Source organism: Macrotis lagotis, chromosome 5 (assembly GCF_037893015.1).
Source record: "Macrotis lagotis isolate mMagLag1 chromosome 5, bilby.v1.9.chrom.fasta, whole genome shotgun sequence".
Taxonomy (NCBI): domain Eukaryota; kingdom Metazoa; phylum Chordata; class Mammalia; order Peramelemorphia; family Peramelidae; genus Macrotis; species Macrotis lagotis.
Window position 1 is genome coordinate 174,666,302 of NC_133662.1, and position 18,130 is coordinate 174,684,431.

Here is an 18,130-nt window from a genome sequence, read left to right on the forward strand (position 1 = left end):
CCTTGAGTTCCCCTTTTTTCACTTTTCTTCCCTGCCTCCTCCCTTTGACAACAAATAATTTGATATGTTACAAATGTATAACTGTATTAAACATTTTTGTGTTAGTCATATTGTAAAAGAAGAATAACAAAAGGGGGGGAAAAACCATAAAGCATAAAACAAGTTTTAAAAAAATGAAAATACCGTGCTCTGGTTTGCATTGAGATTCCATAGTCCCTTCTCTGGATAGTGATGTTGTTGGAGACTTCCCTACCTGAGTTCACCCTCGGGGTAAGGGTGGGGAGAGTATGTAAAGCATGTAAAGGCAGACAAACATCAAAGGTGATATGCTTCCTAATCTCCAGTCTCTTCCTCCACTCAGTTGTGAAATCAATCTTCCTCAAGTGGGGTTCTGGCCATGTGTCCCACCTATTCATCAAACTCCAGCGGCCTCAGAGATCAAATGTGAATTCTTTTCGGCCCCTCTCGTCCTGGCCCCAGGCTCCCTTTCCAGCCTTGTCACATCTTACCCCTTCCGTATATGCTTTGATCCAGTGATGCTGGCCTCTGTTGCTGCTGCTCATATGGAACATTCCATTTCCTGATTCCAGGCACTTTGAACTGACAGTCCCCCTTCTTGGAACTCTTTCCTTTCTCATCACCACCTCTTAGCTACCCTGGCTTCCTTCAAGTGTCAGCGAAAGTTTTACCTTCCAAAAGAAGACTTTTATGTTCCTTAATGGGGCCTTCCCTTTGAGGTGATCTCCAATTTATGCCCTATATGATGTTTACATGTTATATACCCCATTAGACATACTGGGTTTGGGGTTTTCTTTGTTTGTTTGCTTCTCTTTGAATCCCTGACACTTAATAAATGTTTGTTTGTTTGTTTATTTATTTATTTGTTTAGCATCTCCCCACAATATTTGGTACAGTGACTGACCCAGTGTAGTATATGATTGTAATAATAGGACTTCAGGCATAGTTTTGCCTGCAAATTGGATAAAGATAATGAGATATTTACATCTGAGATGCTCATTACCGATGGCTTGTAAAAAGATATCATGAATCAGGAAAAAAAATATATATCAGTATAAATAACAAATCTAGATGTAGTGTGGGATGTGATAGCACTCTCTATTTAGATATAGTTTATTTGTATATGTATATCTATCTATCTATCTATCTATATAGAGAGAAATAGGTATATCTACTGTTACATTAATATTTAGATACATTGTCAATCCCTGAAACTCTTTTAAGTTTTAAGACTCATTTCTTGCTGTGCCTTCATGAAAAAGACTAAAAATTTCAAAGAACCAGACAGAAAAGCTGTTTCTAATCTTCCATCCTAGAAGATACCTAGAGATTTAAAAGACTGATGTGAAATGTACTACTTTTTTCTTTGATTGCTCTATGAATATGATATCTTACAGTGTCGTCCTATGATGGGGGAAGGGAAAGGAAGGAGTGAGAAAACTTGGCCCAATATACTGATAGGATTTCTTGTTCTAAGCTTTAGAGACATGAAGCAACTCCTTGGATTGCATAATGGAACAGGATTTCTCTTTTCTATAGTAACCACAAAAGAATTTGAAATTAAATACTTGAATTTGGTGATAGCCATTAGTTCATTTCCTCAGACAGATACTATTGGTATACAGAAAACAAAAACATGATACTTATAGATAGTTAGATAATTTTGGCCTAGGCCTTATTCAGGTTTTCACCTTTGACCCAGAAATACCTCTGTTCATAGGCCAGTTTTCACACAGTATACTCAGTGACACTCTGGAAATAATGACTTATGGAGCCTTTATGAATAGGAAATCTGTAGAACTTTCCTTAACAATTTATAAATCTTTTGATCAGAAAATAATTTTCTAGCCTATTTCCAAAACATGGAGGAGACAGCTCTCTTATATGTTGTTTGTTTTTTTGGTAAGGATTCTTTTAGGCAAAGACAGGGATCAAAGATTGTTATTTTTCTACCTTTTCTGTTCACAATAGATTTCCAACCTTACTGTTCAACTTGACTTATTCCTTTTCCTCACTCTCTTCATCCAGTTTGTTACTGAGTAAAACTCTATATCTATAGATCATTTTTTGAGGTAATTGGGGTTAAATGACCTTCCCCAGGGTCACACAGCTAGTAAGTGTATGAGGCTATATTTGAACTCATCCTCCTGACTCTAGACTCAGTGTTCTATATTCTCTATTCCACCTGTTTCTAAATGAATTTTAAAAAATTATGAGAAATCAATTTTTCCCTCATTATTGGAAAAACAAAGACAAAAAAATATATATTTAGTTGAGCAAAGGAAAGTGTCTGAATTGCTTCTCTCCAAAAAATATGTCTGATTCTGTACCTTGAGTCTTTTCTTACTTTCTGTTAGGAGATGAATAACATACTTAATGACTGATCAGATCTTTGATCATGGTTGATCCAATTTCCTTCAGAGTTCTTTGTTTTTTAGAGGATTGTCATTATTATATAAATTGTTTTCCTGGTTCTGCTCACTTTAGTCTGTATCAGTTCATCCAATTCTTCTCTGAAATCATCCTCTTTAAATTATAAGATCCTTGAGGGCAAAGACTAGTTTTTTGTCTCTTTTTGTATCCCCCCAACACTTAGTAAGGTTGCTGGTATCTGGCAAATACTTAATCAATTGATTCATCATTTCTTGAGGCACAATAGTATTCCATCACATATGTAGATCATAATTTTGGTTAGGTATCTCCTGATTGATGGGCAGATGATTTTTTTTATCTGTCCATTCTACTTATTGCCTCTTGCCATCACTATTTATTATTGCAGTAAACTCAAAAATTGTCCTCCTTATTTCTAGTCTTCCATTTCGGATGAATTCTTCTAACTGCTCAAAGCCTTTGATTCTTTGCTAGAAATGACTTAGCCTGTCACTGAAACCTTCTGTGATTTGGTTCCTAATCTGCCTTTCCAGCCTGATGTCCTGATGTTCTTTTAGGACTGTTCTTCATTCCAGATAAACCAGATTACTTTCTGGTCCTCTTCCTCTCCTTTCCCCAAAACCACTGCTTTTTTTTTTAAGATTTTGTTTATTTTGAGTTTTTCAGTTTTTCCCCTGATCTTATTTCCCTCCCGCCACCCCCCACAGAAGGCAATTTGTCAGTCTTTACCTTTTTTCCATGTTATACATTGATCCATTGAATGTGATGAGAGAGAAATCATGTCCTTAAGGAAGAAAGATAAAGTATAAGAGACAGCAAGATCAGACAATAAGATATCAGTTTTTTTTCCTAAATTAAAAGTAATAGCCCTTGGTCTTTGCAAAACCACTGCTTTGCAGAGTTTTCCTTATTTCATATTTTGTTCATGCATGCTATCACCTCTACTTGGGATAATCTCTCAAAATCTACGCCCCTATATCTGCCTACTACCCACACTAGAAGTAATCCTTCTCCTTTCTGGACTTTTATAGTATTTTTCAAGCAATCAGTCAAAAGTCACGGATTGATCACTTACTCTGTGCCAGACATGCTAATAAGCATCAGGGCTACAAAGAAAAATAAGAAGAGCCTCTCCCTCAAAAATTTTACATTGTTAATGAATTTTCTATCTTTTATTATAGTTATTGCTGCATTTCTACTAAGTTATAAATTTTAGAAATTCCTTCATGCTTAGGAATAGTTTTGCATCCTCCACAGTACCAATTCTTTGCCCTTCATAATTTGGGTGCTCAATAATTGGTTGAATCCATTATGTTAATTAGAACTTCCGGGAAAGATTGGCCATCCTTATTAGAACAAAATGGGCAACTTACCTCCATAAATAATCTGTCTTTCCCTAGGCAGGATCGCTTAGCATTGGTTTCAAGAGAATACTTTGATCATAGTTTCTCCTTATCTAATAATGGACTAAAAATTTCCTCATTTGGAGACCTGACTATAAGATTATTGTCCATCCATCTTTGTTCTTCCTCTAAGGAAGAGATAATATGGTTGAAAATTGTAAATTTTGCAAATAAACCATTATTCTTGCCTTTTTTACATCATACATCTCATACAAGTAATCTCTTTGTGGGTGATGATACATCTACAGCAAATGGGTCTCCAGGACCTGAGTTTCAATACCTTTGTCTCTTAGAGGACTATGCCCATAGAAAGAGTCAAAAACTCTCTACCTTCCATCTTCCTTCCCCTACCAGGGACATTGAAGGGATGTCAAGGGGATTTTGGCAAATAGACATGGGGAGAAGTGCTTTTGCCTCCCAAACTTGAATTTTTGTTTTTTGTTTTTGCAAGATAATGGGTGACTTGCCCAAGGTCATACAACTAGTAAGTGTCAAGTGTCTGAGATCAGATTTGAACCCAGGTTCTCCTGACTCCAGGGCCAGTCCTCTATTCACTATAACACCCAGCCGTTCCCCAGTCTTGAATTTTATAGAATATTTAATTGAAACACCTAGAAGGAAAAATGTTTTTGGGACTGATGTATGCTTTTTTTTTCTCCTTTAGGTTGGCTCTCATCATCTGAAACTTAACCGAGGTCTAGAAGCAAATGCCCCTGCTTTTGACAGGTAAGACTTTTTTTTCCAACATTGTCTTTTGGTAAAATAGTCACTAATCCTCTTCATTTAGAGAGACAATGAACATAGCATTGAATTATGTGGCCTAAAGCAGGATTTATCACTGAATCAGAGGGACACTTTGAGCACATCTTTATTCTGTGACTCAGTTTTCATTTTTTTTTTCAGAATGACTATTTTATTTGCCAAAGGATTGCCCAGAAAGCAAATGATAATGATAAAGTAGTACTTTGCAAATACAAGTATATTCATTTTAATGGATAAAGATTTACCTATATAGATTTCTTTAATAAGACAAATAAAATTCTAAGAATTGTGCTTTAAAGAGCTAGCTATGTAGTGAAATAATCTAACCAAAAATACACATTTAGAGCCTCTTGTATAAGACATTTTTACTAGGTACTGTGTTTCTTAAGAACAAGAGGTTGGTTTCACAAAGTCTGCTTAAGACTCAGTATTTTAATGGGACAGATAGGTGCTGCAGCAAATAGAGTACTAGCCCTGGAATCAGGAGGACCTGAGTTCAAATCTGGCCTCAGACACTTAATAATTCCTTAGTGATGTGGCCTTGGGCAAGTCACTTACCTTGCAAAAATCTAAAACAAAACAAAAAAAAATCATCATTTTTTTATTTTTGGGATCTTTTTGTCACCTTTTAAATTCTCTAGTTCATGGTACTGCTATGGTAAATGTGCATGTGAACTTCAGCAAGAATGAACATCTTCTGCCTCTGACATTCATGGGTATACTTGTGAATGGAAAACAAACTTATCTCTTTATTATTTGTTAGCAGTTGCTATTGAAAGGGTAACTCATATAAAGAGTTTTCTGAATGTCCTTTAGGATATGAAATATAAGGTTGTCATTTTCATTATGAAAGCAATTTATAGCACAATAAATATTCAACTAAATCCTTGCTATATTAAGGTGTTTCTCTTTTTAAATTAGCATTTTAAAATGGAGAAATGAGGAATCTGGCTTAATTGATCCCACTGGTAAGAGATCAGTGCAGATTTAATGTAAAATGTTAAACAAAAGCTCCACAATTTTTTGAAGAGAGCTAAGCAAATATCTTAGAAGGAAGGACTTTTAATATGAGGCATTATATCCTATCAGCATTGAACTTGGAGTTTTGAAGACCTAGGTGGGCTTAAATCCCACCATAGACATTTAATAATTGTGACTCTAGGAAAATCCCTCCCTGCATCTTAGTTTCTCTTTCAGTAAAATGAGGAGCTTTGACCCAGTGTCATCAATAGTTCATTCTAGCTCTAAATCTGTGATATTTTCATAAATTTCTGGAAGAAGAGTATTGTTTCTTAAGTCTTCAACTTTCATTTGGAATGGTACAGACCTTTCTAAGCATATTGTGACAAGATGTCTCCAGATTTTACTCTTTGGGGTGACGTGACCAGGATTTGTTAATTTTTCAGTCTTTTGATGTTTTTAGTGCTCAGAACAGAACTTTTAAAAATCTGTGCTTATATGGAGAGTTTTTTTTTTATCTCATTTGAAGTTCACATGATCAAACTTGATTTTTTTTTTTTGGATTTTAGTTTTTTGTTTTGGTAGTCTGTGTGTGTGTGTGTGTGTGTGTGTGTGTGTGTGTGTGTATATATATGTATGTATGTATATTTTGATATTGATATTTGAATTTTACCAGTACTATTGAACTCTGTTAGAGATTTATTTCATTTGGTGGATGGGGAAAGGTTGTTATTAGGTGTGAGTCATGAAAGAGTTAGACCTGGCTACATTCACATTTTTCACCTTTATTCTGTTTAGCCCATTTTAACCCTCTGTTAGTAACTCCTCATTTGAAAGACAGCAAACATTGCCTCATAGGAAGAACAATACATATGAGTCAGAATATATGCATTCAAGTTTCATGTCTGTCCTTATCAACCTGTGACTGTAGGCAAATCCTTTAATCTCTCAGAGCCTGAGTTTTTTCATCTGTAAAATGGGAACTAGGTCATCTACCTTAGCTGCCTCAAATGGTTGTCATGAGGATCAGAAGAGGTGTTTATATGTTAAAATGCCTTAAAAGCCATTGCCACAATGTCTTTTAAGGTCTGGGCCTATTTTGCTATTGATAATGTTAATTATGCCCTAGTCCATAGAACAGAAATAAGATTGATGATCTTTCTCTAAAATCTCTAATCACTAAACAACTTTATATAACCAAGTTACACTCAGTACCTCTTCCTCCAAAGGGAAAAAAACAGCACCAATGCTGTTTGCCAGTGACACATTTTCTTTGACTTTGGGCCTGGAATCTTTGATCTTTCCTATTCTTTGATCTTTAGAGTCAGCAATGAATGGATAGCTGGCCAAGTGATAAAACTTTTGGCTTATTGGTCCTATTAAATTAATTTCCTATTAATAAATCCTATTAAATTCTTATTAATAAATAATAAAATTCTATTAATTTTTTCATATGAAAAAGGTAAGAAAGGAAAAAAGAGGGAGGGAGGAAGGAAGGAAAGAAGAAAGGTAGGAAATGAAGATCTATTTAACTATGACTTGCTTTGCAATCATTTATACTTATTTAAATGCTCCAGAATAAAGGAAGCTTAATTTTTTTCTGAGTCTCAAAATGTTCCTGATACTTTTATTAAAATTTCAATTATTATTTTTTTTTACAAAAGAAAGCCAATGATAAAAGACAAATATTTGTGTTTACTCCCTTAGTAGCTGACTCTATTTTCATTGTCTAGTTGAAAGTCTCACTGGTATCTTTTTTGAGTTAAAAATATAGGGATAGTGGTGACTTCAATGACCTAGGGAATTTCTGTTGGATCAAGGAAGTCCCCAGAGGAGATTACCTCAGCTAATGCAGCTTCTCCTCTTCTGTAGAGAGTTGACTGGCACACTGAGAAGATTGGTTAAGTGACCCTGGGATCACCTTAGGATGGAGCTGAGGCAGAATTTGAAACCAGTTCTGCCTGGCTTCAAGATTAATTTTCTCTCCACTTTATCAGGGCTTCTTCATCTCTTTTGTGTCATGGATCTCTTTAGTAGTTCACAAGATTACCTGTGAACACCTCAAAATAATGGTTTTTGTCTACGTTCATCACTGAAGGAAATACAAAATTTCATTAGTGAAAATAAAGCTGTAATTTTTTTTTCTAATCCAAATTCACTGTCCTTCAAAAATCTATCCAAAGACTTCATAGGAGACTATACATGTATGAACTTGGCATTTATGAATGCCTAGTCATTAAGATTCAAGCCAGCTACTCCCCATTCACTTGAAACATTTTAGTAAATTTGTAGTACAATATAAAAACCCCCCAATAATCCCCAAACCCACAAATATCAAGCCTAATCATCAATTACCCTACCATGTGATGACTTGGTTATGATGGCATTTTTTAAAATTATATTTGATACAATTTCTGAAATATGCCATTTGTATTATTGTATCTTAGAGTAAAATGGAACCCAATAACACTGACAATTGCTCTGAGGAGTCTGTTTGCCCCTGTTAGACCCTCTCTTTTGGGCCTACGGTAATGTCCTAATGTCCTGGAGGACCCTAGAACATTTCCCAACCAGAGGAAGGGCAATTAGTCTCATTTCATTGGTAAAATGGCATCATCATGCTGCTGCTGCTGCTGCTATTACAGGCATATGATGCTTCTGAAAGAGCAGTATGGAAAGCAAGTGATCGTTAACCTGTTGGGAAGCAGAGGAGGAGAGGAGGTGCTCAACAGAGCCTTCAAGGTAAAACTTTTGTTCAGCTGCTGGCTTCTCAAGGCCTCCCCTTCTGCTCCTCCATACTGCGGGGCTTCAGTGGGTGGGTGGACCAGGGAGAGGGATTTGGCAGGCAGCCCTCCAGTTCAAACAGTGGGAACGAATCTTCATACAAGGTAGGTGGTTATACATACCCTTTGAATTTTGCCTATTTCCCACGAGAGTGGGATGGGATAGCTCTTGTTTAACTATCTGTTTACTTACTTACTTAACTATCTATTCACTTATCAAGCATTTATTAAGTTGACATGCAAAGATGGGCACAGGGGATGCAGAGACAAAAATGGAACCATCTTGAACTCAGAGAGAAATGATTTTGTTTTGTGAATTTTCCAAGTTTTTTTTTCCACAATATGAAAAATGGCTCTCTAAATTCAAACTTTAATTTTTTCCAGAGGCTTAGTGAATCCTGAGCTGATTTTGTGTGTCTATAGATGGGACCTAAGACAGCTTATGGTATAATTGCTGTGTACTCTCTTAATAGTTCTTTCTTCAGTTAACTAATATATTTAAACTAAACTTTTCTGAACTGGTATCACAAGAGAGCCTTTCTCTATTTCCAGTTGTACCCTTAGCTGAGTTACCTAGTTAGAGGTAACTGATTTTTCACAGGATAAGCCTTATTATTCCTTTCCTTCTGTTAGGCAGTTTATAGTCTATCTTCCAAACTCTGGCTGCTTTCCTTCTTCTTCTGGGCTGGTCCAGGCTAGCCCTATCACTTGGCAGCTACTAAGCATATATTTGTGTCCTCAAGGCAGTTCATCTTTGCTTGGCTCTGAATTGGAGTTAAATGACTTAGTTGCCTGTTGCTTTCTCTGAAGCTTTAAGACATTCACACTTACCCTCCTCCTTCTAACTGGTCCCTTGAATGGTAGTGCTTCCCTTGTGCAAAGCTATCTTGGGCTGCTGCTGAGAGGAGGAAGATGAGATGAGATGAGAGGAGGCAGCCTTGGATAAGCCACATTATGCGAACATGAAAGATGATTTTCCTCCTTTACCCATCTTAAATCCCCCACCCCCCAACCCCTGGCTGTCTGTTGTCATAATATGATGACGATAAAGACCTTTTTCTCCTTATATCTTCCAAGAGGCTATTGTGGTTCTAGGAGGAAAAGGAATGCCTTATGGTATTAGTTATTCTTGTTATTGCTCTATAACCTTCCCATTCAGTTGTAGGATCATAGGATGGGCAGCTTGGTGATGGAGTGGATTAGAAGGTGGCGCAGTGGATAAAGCACCGGCCCTGGAGTCAGGAGTACCTGGGTTCAAATCTGGTCTGAGACACTTAATAATGACCTAGCTGTGTGGCCTTGGGCAAGCCATTTAACCCCATTTGCCTTGGAAAAAACCTAAAAAAAAATATAAAGAACATTGGCCCTGGATTCAGGAGGACCTGGGTTCAAATCCAGTCTCAGACACTTAACACTTAGCAGTGTGACCTTGGGCAAGCCACTTTACTCTATTGCCCTGCAAAAAAAAAAACAAAAAAAGGATTATAGGATATAAGACTTAGAAGGGACTCTGAAGTTTCAACAGGTAGCAAGTCTTTAACCTCAATATTCTCTTTTTGATCTAACACACAGCCTCCTCAGCTGTTACTTGTAGTTACTTCCTCACTAGAGAAGAAAAATCCAGGACTTATTTTAAACCAAAGACAAATCTCTGTTGACCCAAGCAGAGAGCTTTTTGCAATGAAAAGACAGACAATAAATCTCTATTAGGGAGCGGAAGAAAGATAGAGCTCTAAGGAAACCACAGGCATCACAACATCTGGGGAACAGGAGCAGAGTCCAGGCTGAATGTTTTCCCTGGTTTGTTTGCAAACTCCCATCCGTGCCTGGCGGCTGGTTGTATTTTAGCACTAGTCTGGGAGTCTGATAATTTAAGGTTACCAGACAGGTTCCTTAATCTCTTTGAGCCTCAGTTTCTTCATTTGAAAAATAAGGGTGGTGAATTAAGTGATTTCTAAGATTTCATTCAGTTCTAAAGTTCTTTGACTTCTATGTCGTTAGAGACTTTCTGGTGGCCAATTGTATTTGGCCAGACCTGCTTTTCCTGTCTGGTTTGTTACTAATAGCAACAAATGAACTGTTCCCCCCCCCCCCCCCCTTCCTTTTTGTATTGGCAATACTGCTTCTAACGAAGAAAAAAAAAACTTTTTTTTTCCTTTTCCTCCTATATGGAAAGCAGCAGTATTTTTGACCTATAGAATTTATCAGCTGGTATAAGTATTCCTTAAATCCAAGGATGTCCAGATATCAGCCCTCTCCAGATATCATCCCTCCTTTTGGGAAAAGATGAGTGAGAGGGAGGTAGAAATATTGGAGAGATCTTGATATCAGATATTGAAGGTGCTGATGCAGTGCTGCACAAAGAACACTACTCTGGGGGTCAGGAAACTGGGTTCTTGTCTCCACTCTGCTAATAATTATGCAGCCTCTGTCTCAGAGCCTCATTTTCTCATCTTTAAAAATGAAGGATTGAATTAGTGATTCTCAAAGGTACCGTTCAACTCTCACTTTCTGTATTTCCTTGACTGGCCAAATGCTAAGTATCAGTCTGTCATGGAAAACCTACAAGACTTAGAGGAAGGCCTTAGTGGCCTTGGGATCATATATGGGCTTTTTGTAATTCTGGGTCTTTGGCTACTAAGCACAGCCTGTCCATTTGCTATGAGTCAGTGTGTTTGGACGGTAAGAACTGTTCTAGGGAAGAGAGACGGTGGATGAGGAACACTTAGAACTCATGGTCTTTGAATAGGACCAGACCTGTTGCTCTTCCCATGCTGTCTCACCTGTCCCATACCTCTTATTATTGGACCCCCACACCTTGGGATGTCATTGATCACCACCTGGTGCTACCCAGAGGGTAACTCTAGAATCTTAAAGCTTTCAGTGCTCAGAGATGCTCATCACACTTCCTTTTGAATTCACGATGTGAATGGTTCCCAGGGAAACAACTGTTATGAATAGAGCTGCAGTGCATCTTTATATTTGGTGGACCTGCAGCCCTTGTGCTATTTGAAGAATAGAGCAATAGTTTCCTTTCTCACTTACGTTATTTATTGCCATAGAGATCTGGGGGAGAATGTGATGTTTGTTACTGCCTGTGGGCTGCAGATAGTGGCCTTAGGAGGGGTGAGTGTCATATCTGGCTTGCTTTAAATGATCCTTTACTCTCTTTCCAAAAGTGTGCTTTTCATGTGCTGTTGTCTTTTTCTTCGATATTTTTCCTTCTGTACTTCCTTCTCAGGAACTGGACTGATAAACTACTTTATCCTTCATGAGCTTTAAGACTAACCTAATCTAACCATTTATGTGGTTAGCCACATTAAAATCCTGAGCAATAAATGGAACTATGTAGTCATCTCTTTTTTTCTTTTCTCTTACCCCACTTCCTCAGAAGTTGCTTTGGGCCTCTTTCCATGGTACAGACACACCTATGATAAATTTTGACTTCCATCAGTTTGCCAAAGGAGGAAAGATAGAAAAACTGGAGAATCTGTTGAGGCCTCAGTTAAAGTTGCACTGGGATGAATTTGGTGTTTTCGCCAAGGGGGAGAACGTAAGTCCACGGTAAGTGTCCCAATGCTTGCTTCATTTTTGTAAATTGGGTTGTAAATTTATAACTAGAGATTATTGACATTCTGTTTGCCTTGTAGAAGGACCCTTTAGGTTTTCTGGACCATTGGCTTTCAGAATGGCTTTCTTCATACTAATTGTATTTCTTAGAAGTTGCAAGCACATTTTGGGATCCAGTGTTCTCATTTAGCCTCTGTGTGACTTTAAAAGGACATATTAAATATGTAAATATATATATGTATTTATATATGTATGTTACATACAAAATATATTTAAATATATAAATTACATAATTTATAGAAAGATACATATCTTTTAAAATTATGAATTTCGACATAACAAACAGGAACATCCATATTTACTTATGAAACTGACTTTCTATCAAATATAACTATCAAATTTTTTAAAAGTCTATATAACAGATTTAATACAATAGCATGTTGCTAATTTTTGATGGATGTGCAGTTTAGATTTGCAAGTGTTGAATCACAGATTGTCTGATCCTAGTTCTAACATTTGGAAGAACAGGTTTAACAATTAGAATTCATTAGATTAAAGCACATGGCTAAATCTAGCAGTGCAGTAAAGAATGAAAAATCTTCCTTTCTAGAAACCCCAGGTTTTGACTGGTTCTGTGGAATTGAGCAAGCTGTTAATTTGTATGCCTTAGCTCTTACTCAAGCATGTCAGTAGTGACTAAAGCCCTACCCAGAATACTTTTCAAGGGTCTGGTTTGGGATGATAGGACTGCAAGGGATTTTGTCTTTTTTTTTTTTTTTTTCATTCAGATTTGACTGTGTTGTGCTTCTGCTATAAACTGAACTTTGTAACCATTATGGGTTTGTTTTTTTTTTATCATTTGTTCAAAGTTTCCAAAAAGGTACCTTGCGAATGAACTGTCTGGACTGTTTGGATCGAACAAACACTGTACAGTGCTTTATAGCTCTTGAGGTCAGTTCCTTGTCCTTTTAAGATTTTGTGGTCTCTCTGTGTGTTTTTTTGCTTCTAACCAAAAAAGCAGCTATTGTTGGGCTCCTTGGGATCTGAATAAAGATAAACCTATTTATCTGATTTTTCAACTAACTGCAAGAAGTGGGGTGGATTCAGGGAGGGACTGATGATATTTAAAGAGAGTAACTGTTATCTGGGAAATGGAGGCATGTCCATATATCAGTTTGTGGGTTTTATGCTCTGTCTTATCTATCCATTTTACTTCCTTTTCTACTTTCTCTCCTTCCTTTCCCCCCTTTCTTCTGAACAAACCAAGTAAAATGGGTATTTCCATGCATCTAGTAGAACAGAAAAAAGAGATTTTTTAAAATGAACCTCTATCATGTAGATAGGGGAGCTTTTGTCTTAAATATATACTGAATTCAACATGTAATTTTTTTTATTTACTATTTTGAATTTTATAATTTCCCCCCCAATCTTGCCTCCCTCCTCCACACACAGAAGGCAATTTGAAATTCTTTACATTATTTTCATGCTATACATTGATCAAAATTGAATGTGTTGTGAGAAAAATCATATCCTTAAGGAAAAAATAAAATATAAGAGATAGCAAACTTATATAATACGTAAGATAATTTTAAAAAATAATTAAAGGTGATAGTCTTTGGCCTTTGTTTAAACTCCACAATTCTTTATTTGGATACAGGTGGTATTCTCCATCTCAGATACCCTAAAATTGTCCTTGATTATTGCACTGGTGAACTGATCAAATCCATTAAGATTGATCATCAACACCATGTTGCTGTTATGGTGTACAACGTTCTTCTGGTTCTGCTCATCTCACTTAGTATCAGTTCATGCAAGTCTTTTCAGGCTTCTCTGAGTTCCCATTCCTCTTGGTTTCTAATAGAAGAATAGGAACACTATTGTTCCATAACATACATACATACATACATACATACATACATACATACATATATATATTATATATATAATATATATATATATATATATCAAATTTGTTCAGCCATTCCCTAATTGTTGGACAGTCACTCAATTTTCAATTCTTTGCCACTACAAACAGAGCTACTATGAATTTTTTTTGTACAAATGATTTTTTTACCCCTTTTCATGATCTCTTCAAGGTATAGACCCAGCAGTGCTATTGCTGGTTCAAAGGGTATGCACGTTTTTATTGCCCTTTAGGCAAATTCCAAATTGCTCTTCAGAAAGGTTGAATGAGTTCACAGCTCCACCAACAATATAATTTTTAAAACTACCCTGTTCATCCATGATTATTTTTGGCTTTTATTCAATTCTTTTTTTTGTGCATGTAAAAAGAGGTGTTTCACTGACACTTTTTTCTTTTTATCTTTTCTTTGTCTACCCTCTTCTGTCCCACTTGCCCATCTCCCTGAAAACAAAATAGATGCATTAAAATATACACTTAGTCGAACAAAACAAATTCCCATGTCTTTTCTACTTGAAAATGCATGTCTTATTCTACACTTTGAACTGGGCACTCTCAATTGCAGTCACTTTTAAATGGACTTAAAAATCAGCAACTGATTAAGCTATTGTTTTGCTAAGTTTTATAAAGTAGAGGAGTGTATCTGTCTAAACTGACCAAATATCCTAATCAGAAAATTGGAATCTTCTACCTATTTTATTCCACTCATATAAATATGACCTAAGTCAAGTGTTGAATCACAGATTGTCTAATCCCAGTTCTAATATTTGGCAGAACAGAATAGAGTTTGTTATTTTCCCTCTAAACCCGTTCTCCTTTCTTATTAATTTTTTTTATGACAGTGTCATTCACTAGTGTTCCATATTTGAAGTTTTATTATTTTATTATTACCTTTTCATTTATCTCTATCCATTTATTCATTTATTTATTTGTTATTTTATTATTACCTTTCTTTTCCCTCTCAAGTCCTGTTGATTCCACTTCCCGAATGTCCTTCACATCTACTGCCATTCTCAATTTCTGATGCTTCCACCCAGCAAAATGTTTCAAAATGTAACTTTTCTTTCCTATCTACTCTTTTTCATATCTGCCAGTCTCATCATTTCCATGGATAGATTGGGTCATGTCAAACTTTTGCTAAATGAATTTCAAATTCACTTGTTATTCAAGAGTCTTCCCAGTTTGGTACCACCCTACCTTTCCAGTCTTCTCTCATGCTACTCCTGTTCATAGACTTTGTGTTTTAGTTAGACCCAGCCATTCTGTTTGCCTGCCTCCATACCTTTGTTGCCTAACACTTAGTGAATTCCTTTGTTGTCATTGTTGTTGAGGCATTTCAGTCATGTTTTACTCTCCATGACCCCATTTGGGGTTTTCTTGGCAAAGATATAGGAACAGTTTACCATTTCCTTCTTCAGCTCATTTTATAGAAGGAGAACTAAGGCAAGTAGAGTTGTCCAGGGTCACACTGCTAAGCTAGTAAGTATCTGTGACCAGATTTGAACTTGTGTCTTCCTGACTTCAGGCCTGACATATTATTGTCCATTGTACTATTAAGTTCCCTATCTTAAAAAGTTCAATTCATGCTATTTTCTCTATGAGGCTTCCCAGATTCCCCCTGTAAATAAAGACCTTTCTGCTCAGACCCTAGTTCTGTCAATTCCACATTTTGAATCTCTCTTTTGCTCTCCCTCCTGTGTTAGAGTTATCTATATACATGCCTTATCCATCAAGACTGAAAGCTCTTATGAGTAAAAGGATCATTTCTTATCTGAAATTTGTGTATCTCCTAATACTTCAACCAATACTCTACACTTAATAAATATTTGCTGAATTTAATGGGAGCTTGTCTCACTCTCCTTTTATTCATTTTTCATTAAGGTTCTTCACTTACAACTGGAGAGCCTGGGATTGAATTCAAAGCCTGTTATTGAACGCTTTGTGGAGTCATACAAAAACATGTGGTCTCTTAATGGTCACAACCTGAGCAAAGTCTTTACAGGCAGCCGGGCACTGGAAGGAAAGGCCAAGGTAAGAAGTGGTCTCAGAGCTCAGCAGGACCATGCTCTTAAAGAATGCAAAGTCAGTGGGAATGCCATGCATGCCTCTTCATAACACTTGCTTGTTGCAGGTCGGGAAACTCAAGGATGGGGCCCGGTCTGTGTCTAGAACCATCCAGTCCAATTTCTTTGATGGAATGAAGCAAGAAGCCATCAAATTGCTGCTGGTTGGTGATGTCTACAAGGATGAGTATGCCGACAAAGGGAGGATGCTTATGGACAGCACAGCACTTTTAGGTAATGAGTCACATGCTTCTTGCATCTACATGCAGATGGGGACCAACTCTAAGAAAAGGATTTTCCTTTGAATTCTTTTCCAGCATTGCTAATGATTGGTACTGCTCTATTGCTACCCTTCTCAATCAGTTCTCCTTGTGACTAAATGCAATGGTAAGGGTTAAGTCAACTTTGAAAAAATAAAAGGAAAGTGAGCAAAACCATCAGACTTCTTGAGGTATAAGCAACCTGATTTAAGAGGTCCAGTTAATTAGTTTTAGTAATTGGGCAGAATAGTAAGCCAGGCCCAGAATTGAGTAGCAAGCGATTAGACTAAATTGCAACAATGACTTTAGTAAATCCCTAGATAACACACAGGAGTTTATTTGTGGTCCAGACCTGTGATCTCTATAGGGAACTTCTAGTAGGAAAAATTCTTAACAACGATGAATGATTAAATGGGGAAAAAAGACCAACTAACAGCTATTATTAACTCTCTGCAACTTATTGTCTTTTAAAAAATTTAGTATTTAATTTTTCTCCAATTACATATAAAAACAATTTTCAACATTTTTAAAATTTTGAGTTTCAAATTCTCTCCCTTCTTCCTCTCTCACCTTACTGAGAAGACAAGCAATTTGATATACATATGTAGTCACAAAATATTTCCATAGTAGTCATGTTGTAAAAGAAAATAAATAGAATAAATAAAAATCCAAGAGACATGAAGGAAGTTTAAAAAGTATGCTTTGATCTGTATTCAGGCTCCATTAGTTCTTTGCAACTTAATGTTTTAGAAGATTGTTTGGGGAGAATGAGTTTATTGACTTCCCCAACTGCAGATATCATTATGTTGTTTCAAAGCCAGGATTTGAAACTAAGTCATTCTGACTCTTAAGACTTTCTAACTCTAGGCATCTGTTATGACACACTGCTTCTCCCAAAATCAGTAAAAGAATGGAAGCATGCCTCTAGAATCCTGAAGTTATTAATGACTTCACTATCCATTCATCACTACTTTGTTGGTTTGATTCCTTTTGTTATTATTGTAGGGACTAAAATATATACTAGAAGAGTTTATATGTTGTTTTTTTTAAGTTGAATTCTATAAATGTAACTAGTTAGGCATGTTTACATGAATCCATTTTTCACATCTTAAGATATGAAGGCACTTTATGCTTTTTCTTTCTGTGTAACTCCTGTCCACACATTTGTAAGTCTTCATAGAGGATTTACCCAATATGCCAGAGGGCATTGTCTTGTCCTTTTCCCAGCATGGAAGTACCAGAACACCGTGAGGATGATCTCTCTGTTGTTGTCTTCACTCTCCCCATGGAACCAGACTTCTTCTAGTCTATAGTCCATGCCTACTCTTATCCAACATTAATTAATCAAAAGGACTTATTAAGTACTTGCTATGGGGCAGGTACTATGCCCTTGACCCTGGAAATATAAGGGCAGAAGCAGGAAGAGACAGCATATCTAGGAGAGTGATAGTCTGGGAGGGTTGTTTTGTTGGGAAATTGTGGGGATGGTGATCAAGGAGTTGATCAGTAGGCCTTTGTTTAGTGCGTACTATGAACAAAGTAATGCTAAGGAGTCAATAGAGATAGTCCTTGTTTTCCACATACATATAATGGTCTACATGGCATGTTCATCAATCAGGACAGGACAGTCCCTGGGATGGTACTTCCAGAACTGAGAGGGTGATTTCTTTCAGGGTCTGAACTTTGGGATGAAGAATGTTACATCAGGATAGAAGACCAGGTCTTGTGGCCTATAAGATGACTACCATAGGGTTAGAAAAGATCATAAAAGCCCTGGAATCCATATTTTATATATGAAAATCATTTCTCATTTCACTGTGCCATGTTCCCTTTATTCCATGGCCCTAGCAAACATCCTTGGTAAACAGATTTCATTTATTTAGTTACTATCTGAGTACATATATGTGTCTAGGCTATTAATAATATCCTAGGATGGCAAGATTTAGAATTGCAAGGGAGCTTGAAAAGTTTTGCTCTCATGTGAGGAAATTGAAGGACA

General features: G+C 36.6%; 1 protein-coding gene across 2 annotated transcripts in view; it reads left to right on the forward strand.

The window, feature by feature from the left end:
• SYNJ2 (synaptojanin 2) overlaps positions 1-18,130 on the forward strand; it is a 146,397-nt gene that overhangs the window by 79,355 nt on the left and 48,912 nt on the right. For both annotated transcript variants that reach the window (XM_074187923.1, XM_074187922.1), the window contains exons 6-11: positions 4,477-4,538; positions 8,180-8,276; positions 11,709-11,881; positions 12,757-12,838; positions 15,690-15,839; positions 15,940-16,105. In XM_074187923.1, the coding sequence (XP_074044024.1) occupies positions 4,477-4,538; positions 8,180-8,276; positions 11,709-11,881; positions 12,757-12,838; positions 15,690-15,839; positions 15,940-16,105 (730 nt within the window). The remainder of the gene's footprint in view (positions 1-4,476; positions 4,539-8,179; positions 8,277-11,708; positions 11,882-12,756; positions 12,839-15,689; positions 15,840-15,939; positions 16,106-18,130) is intronic.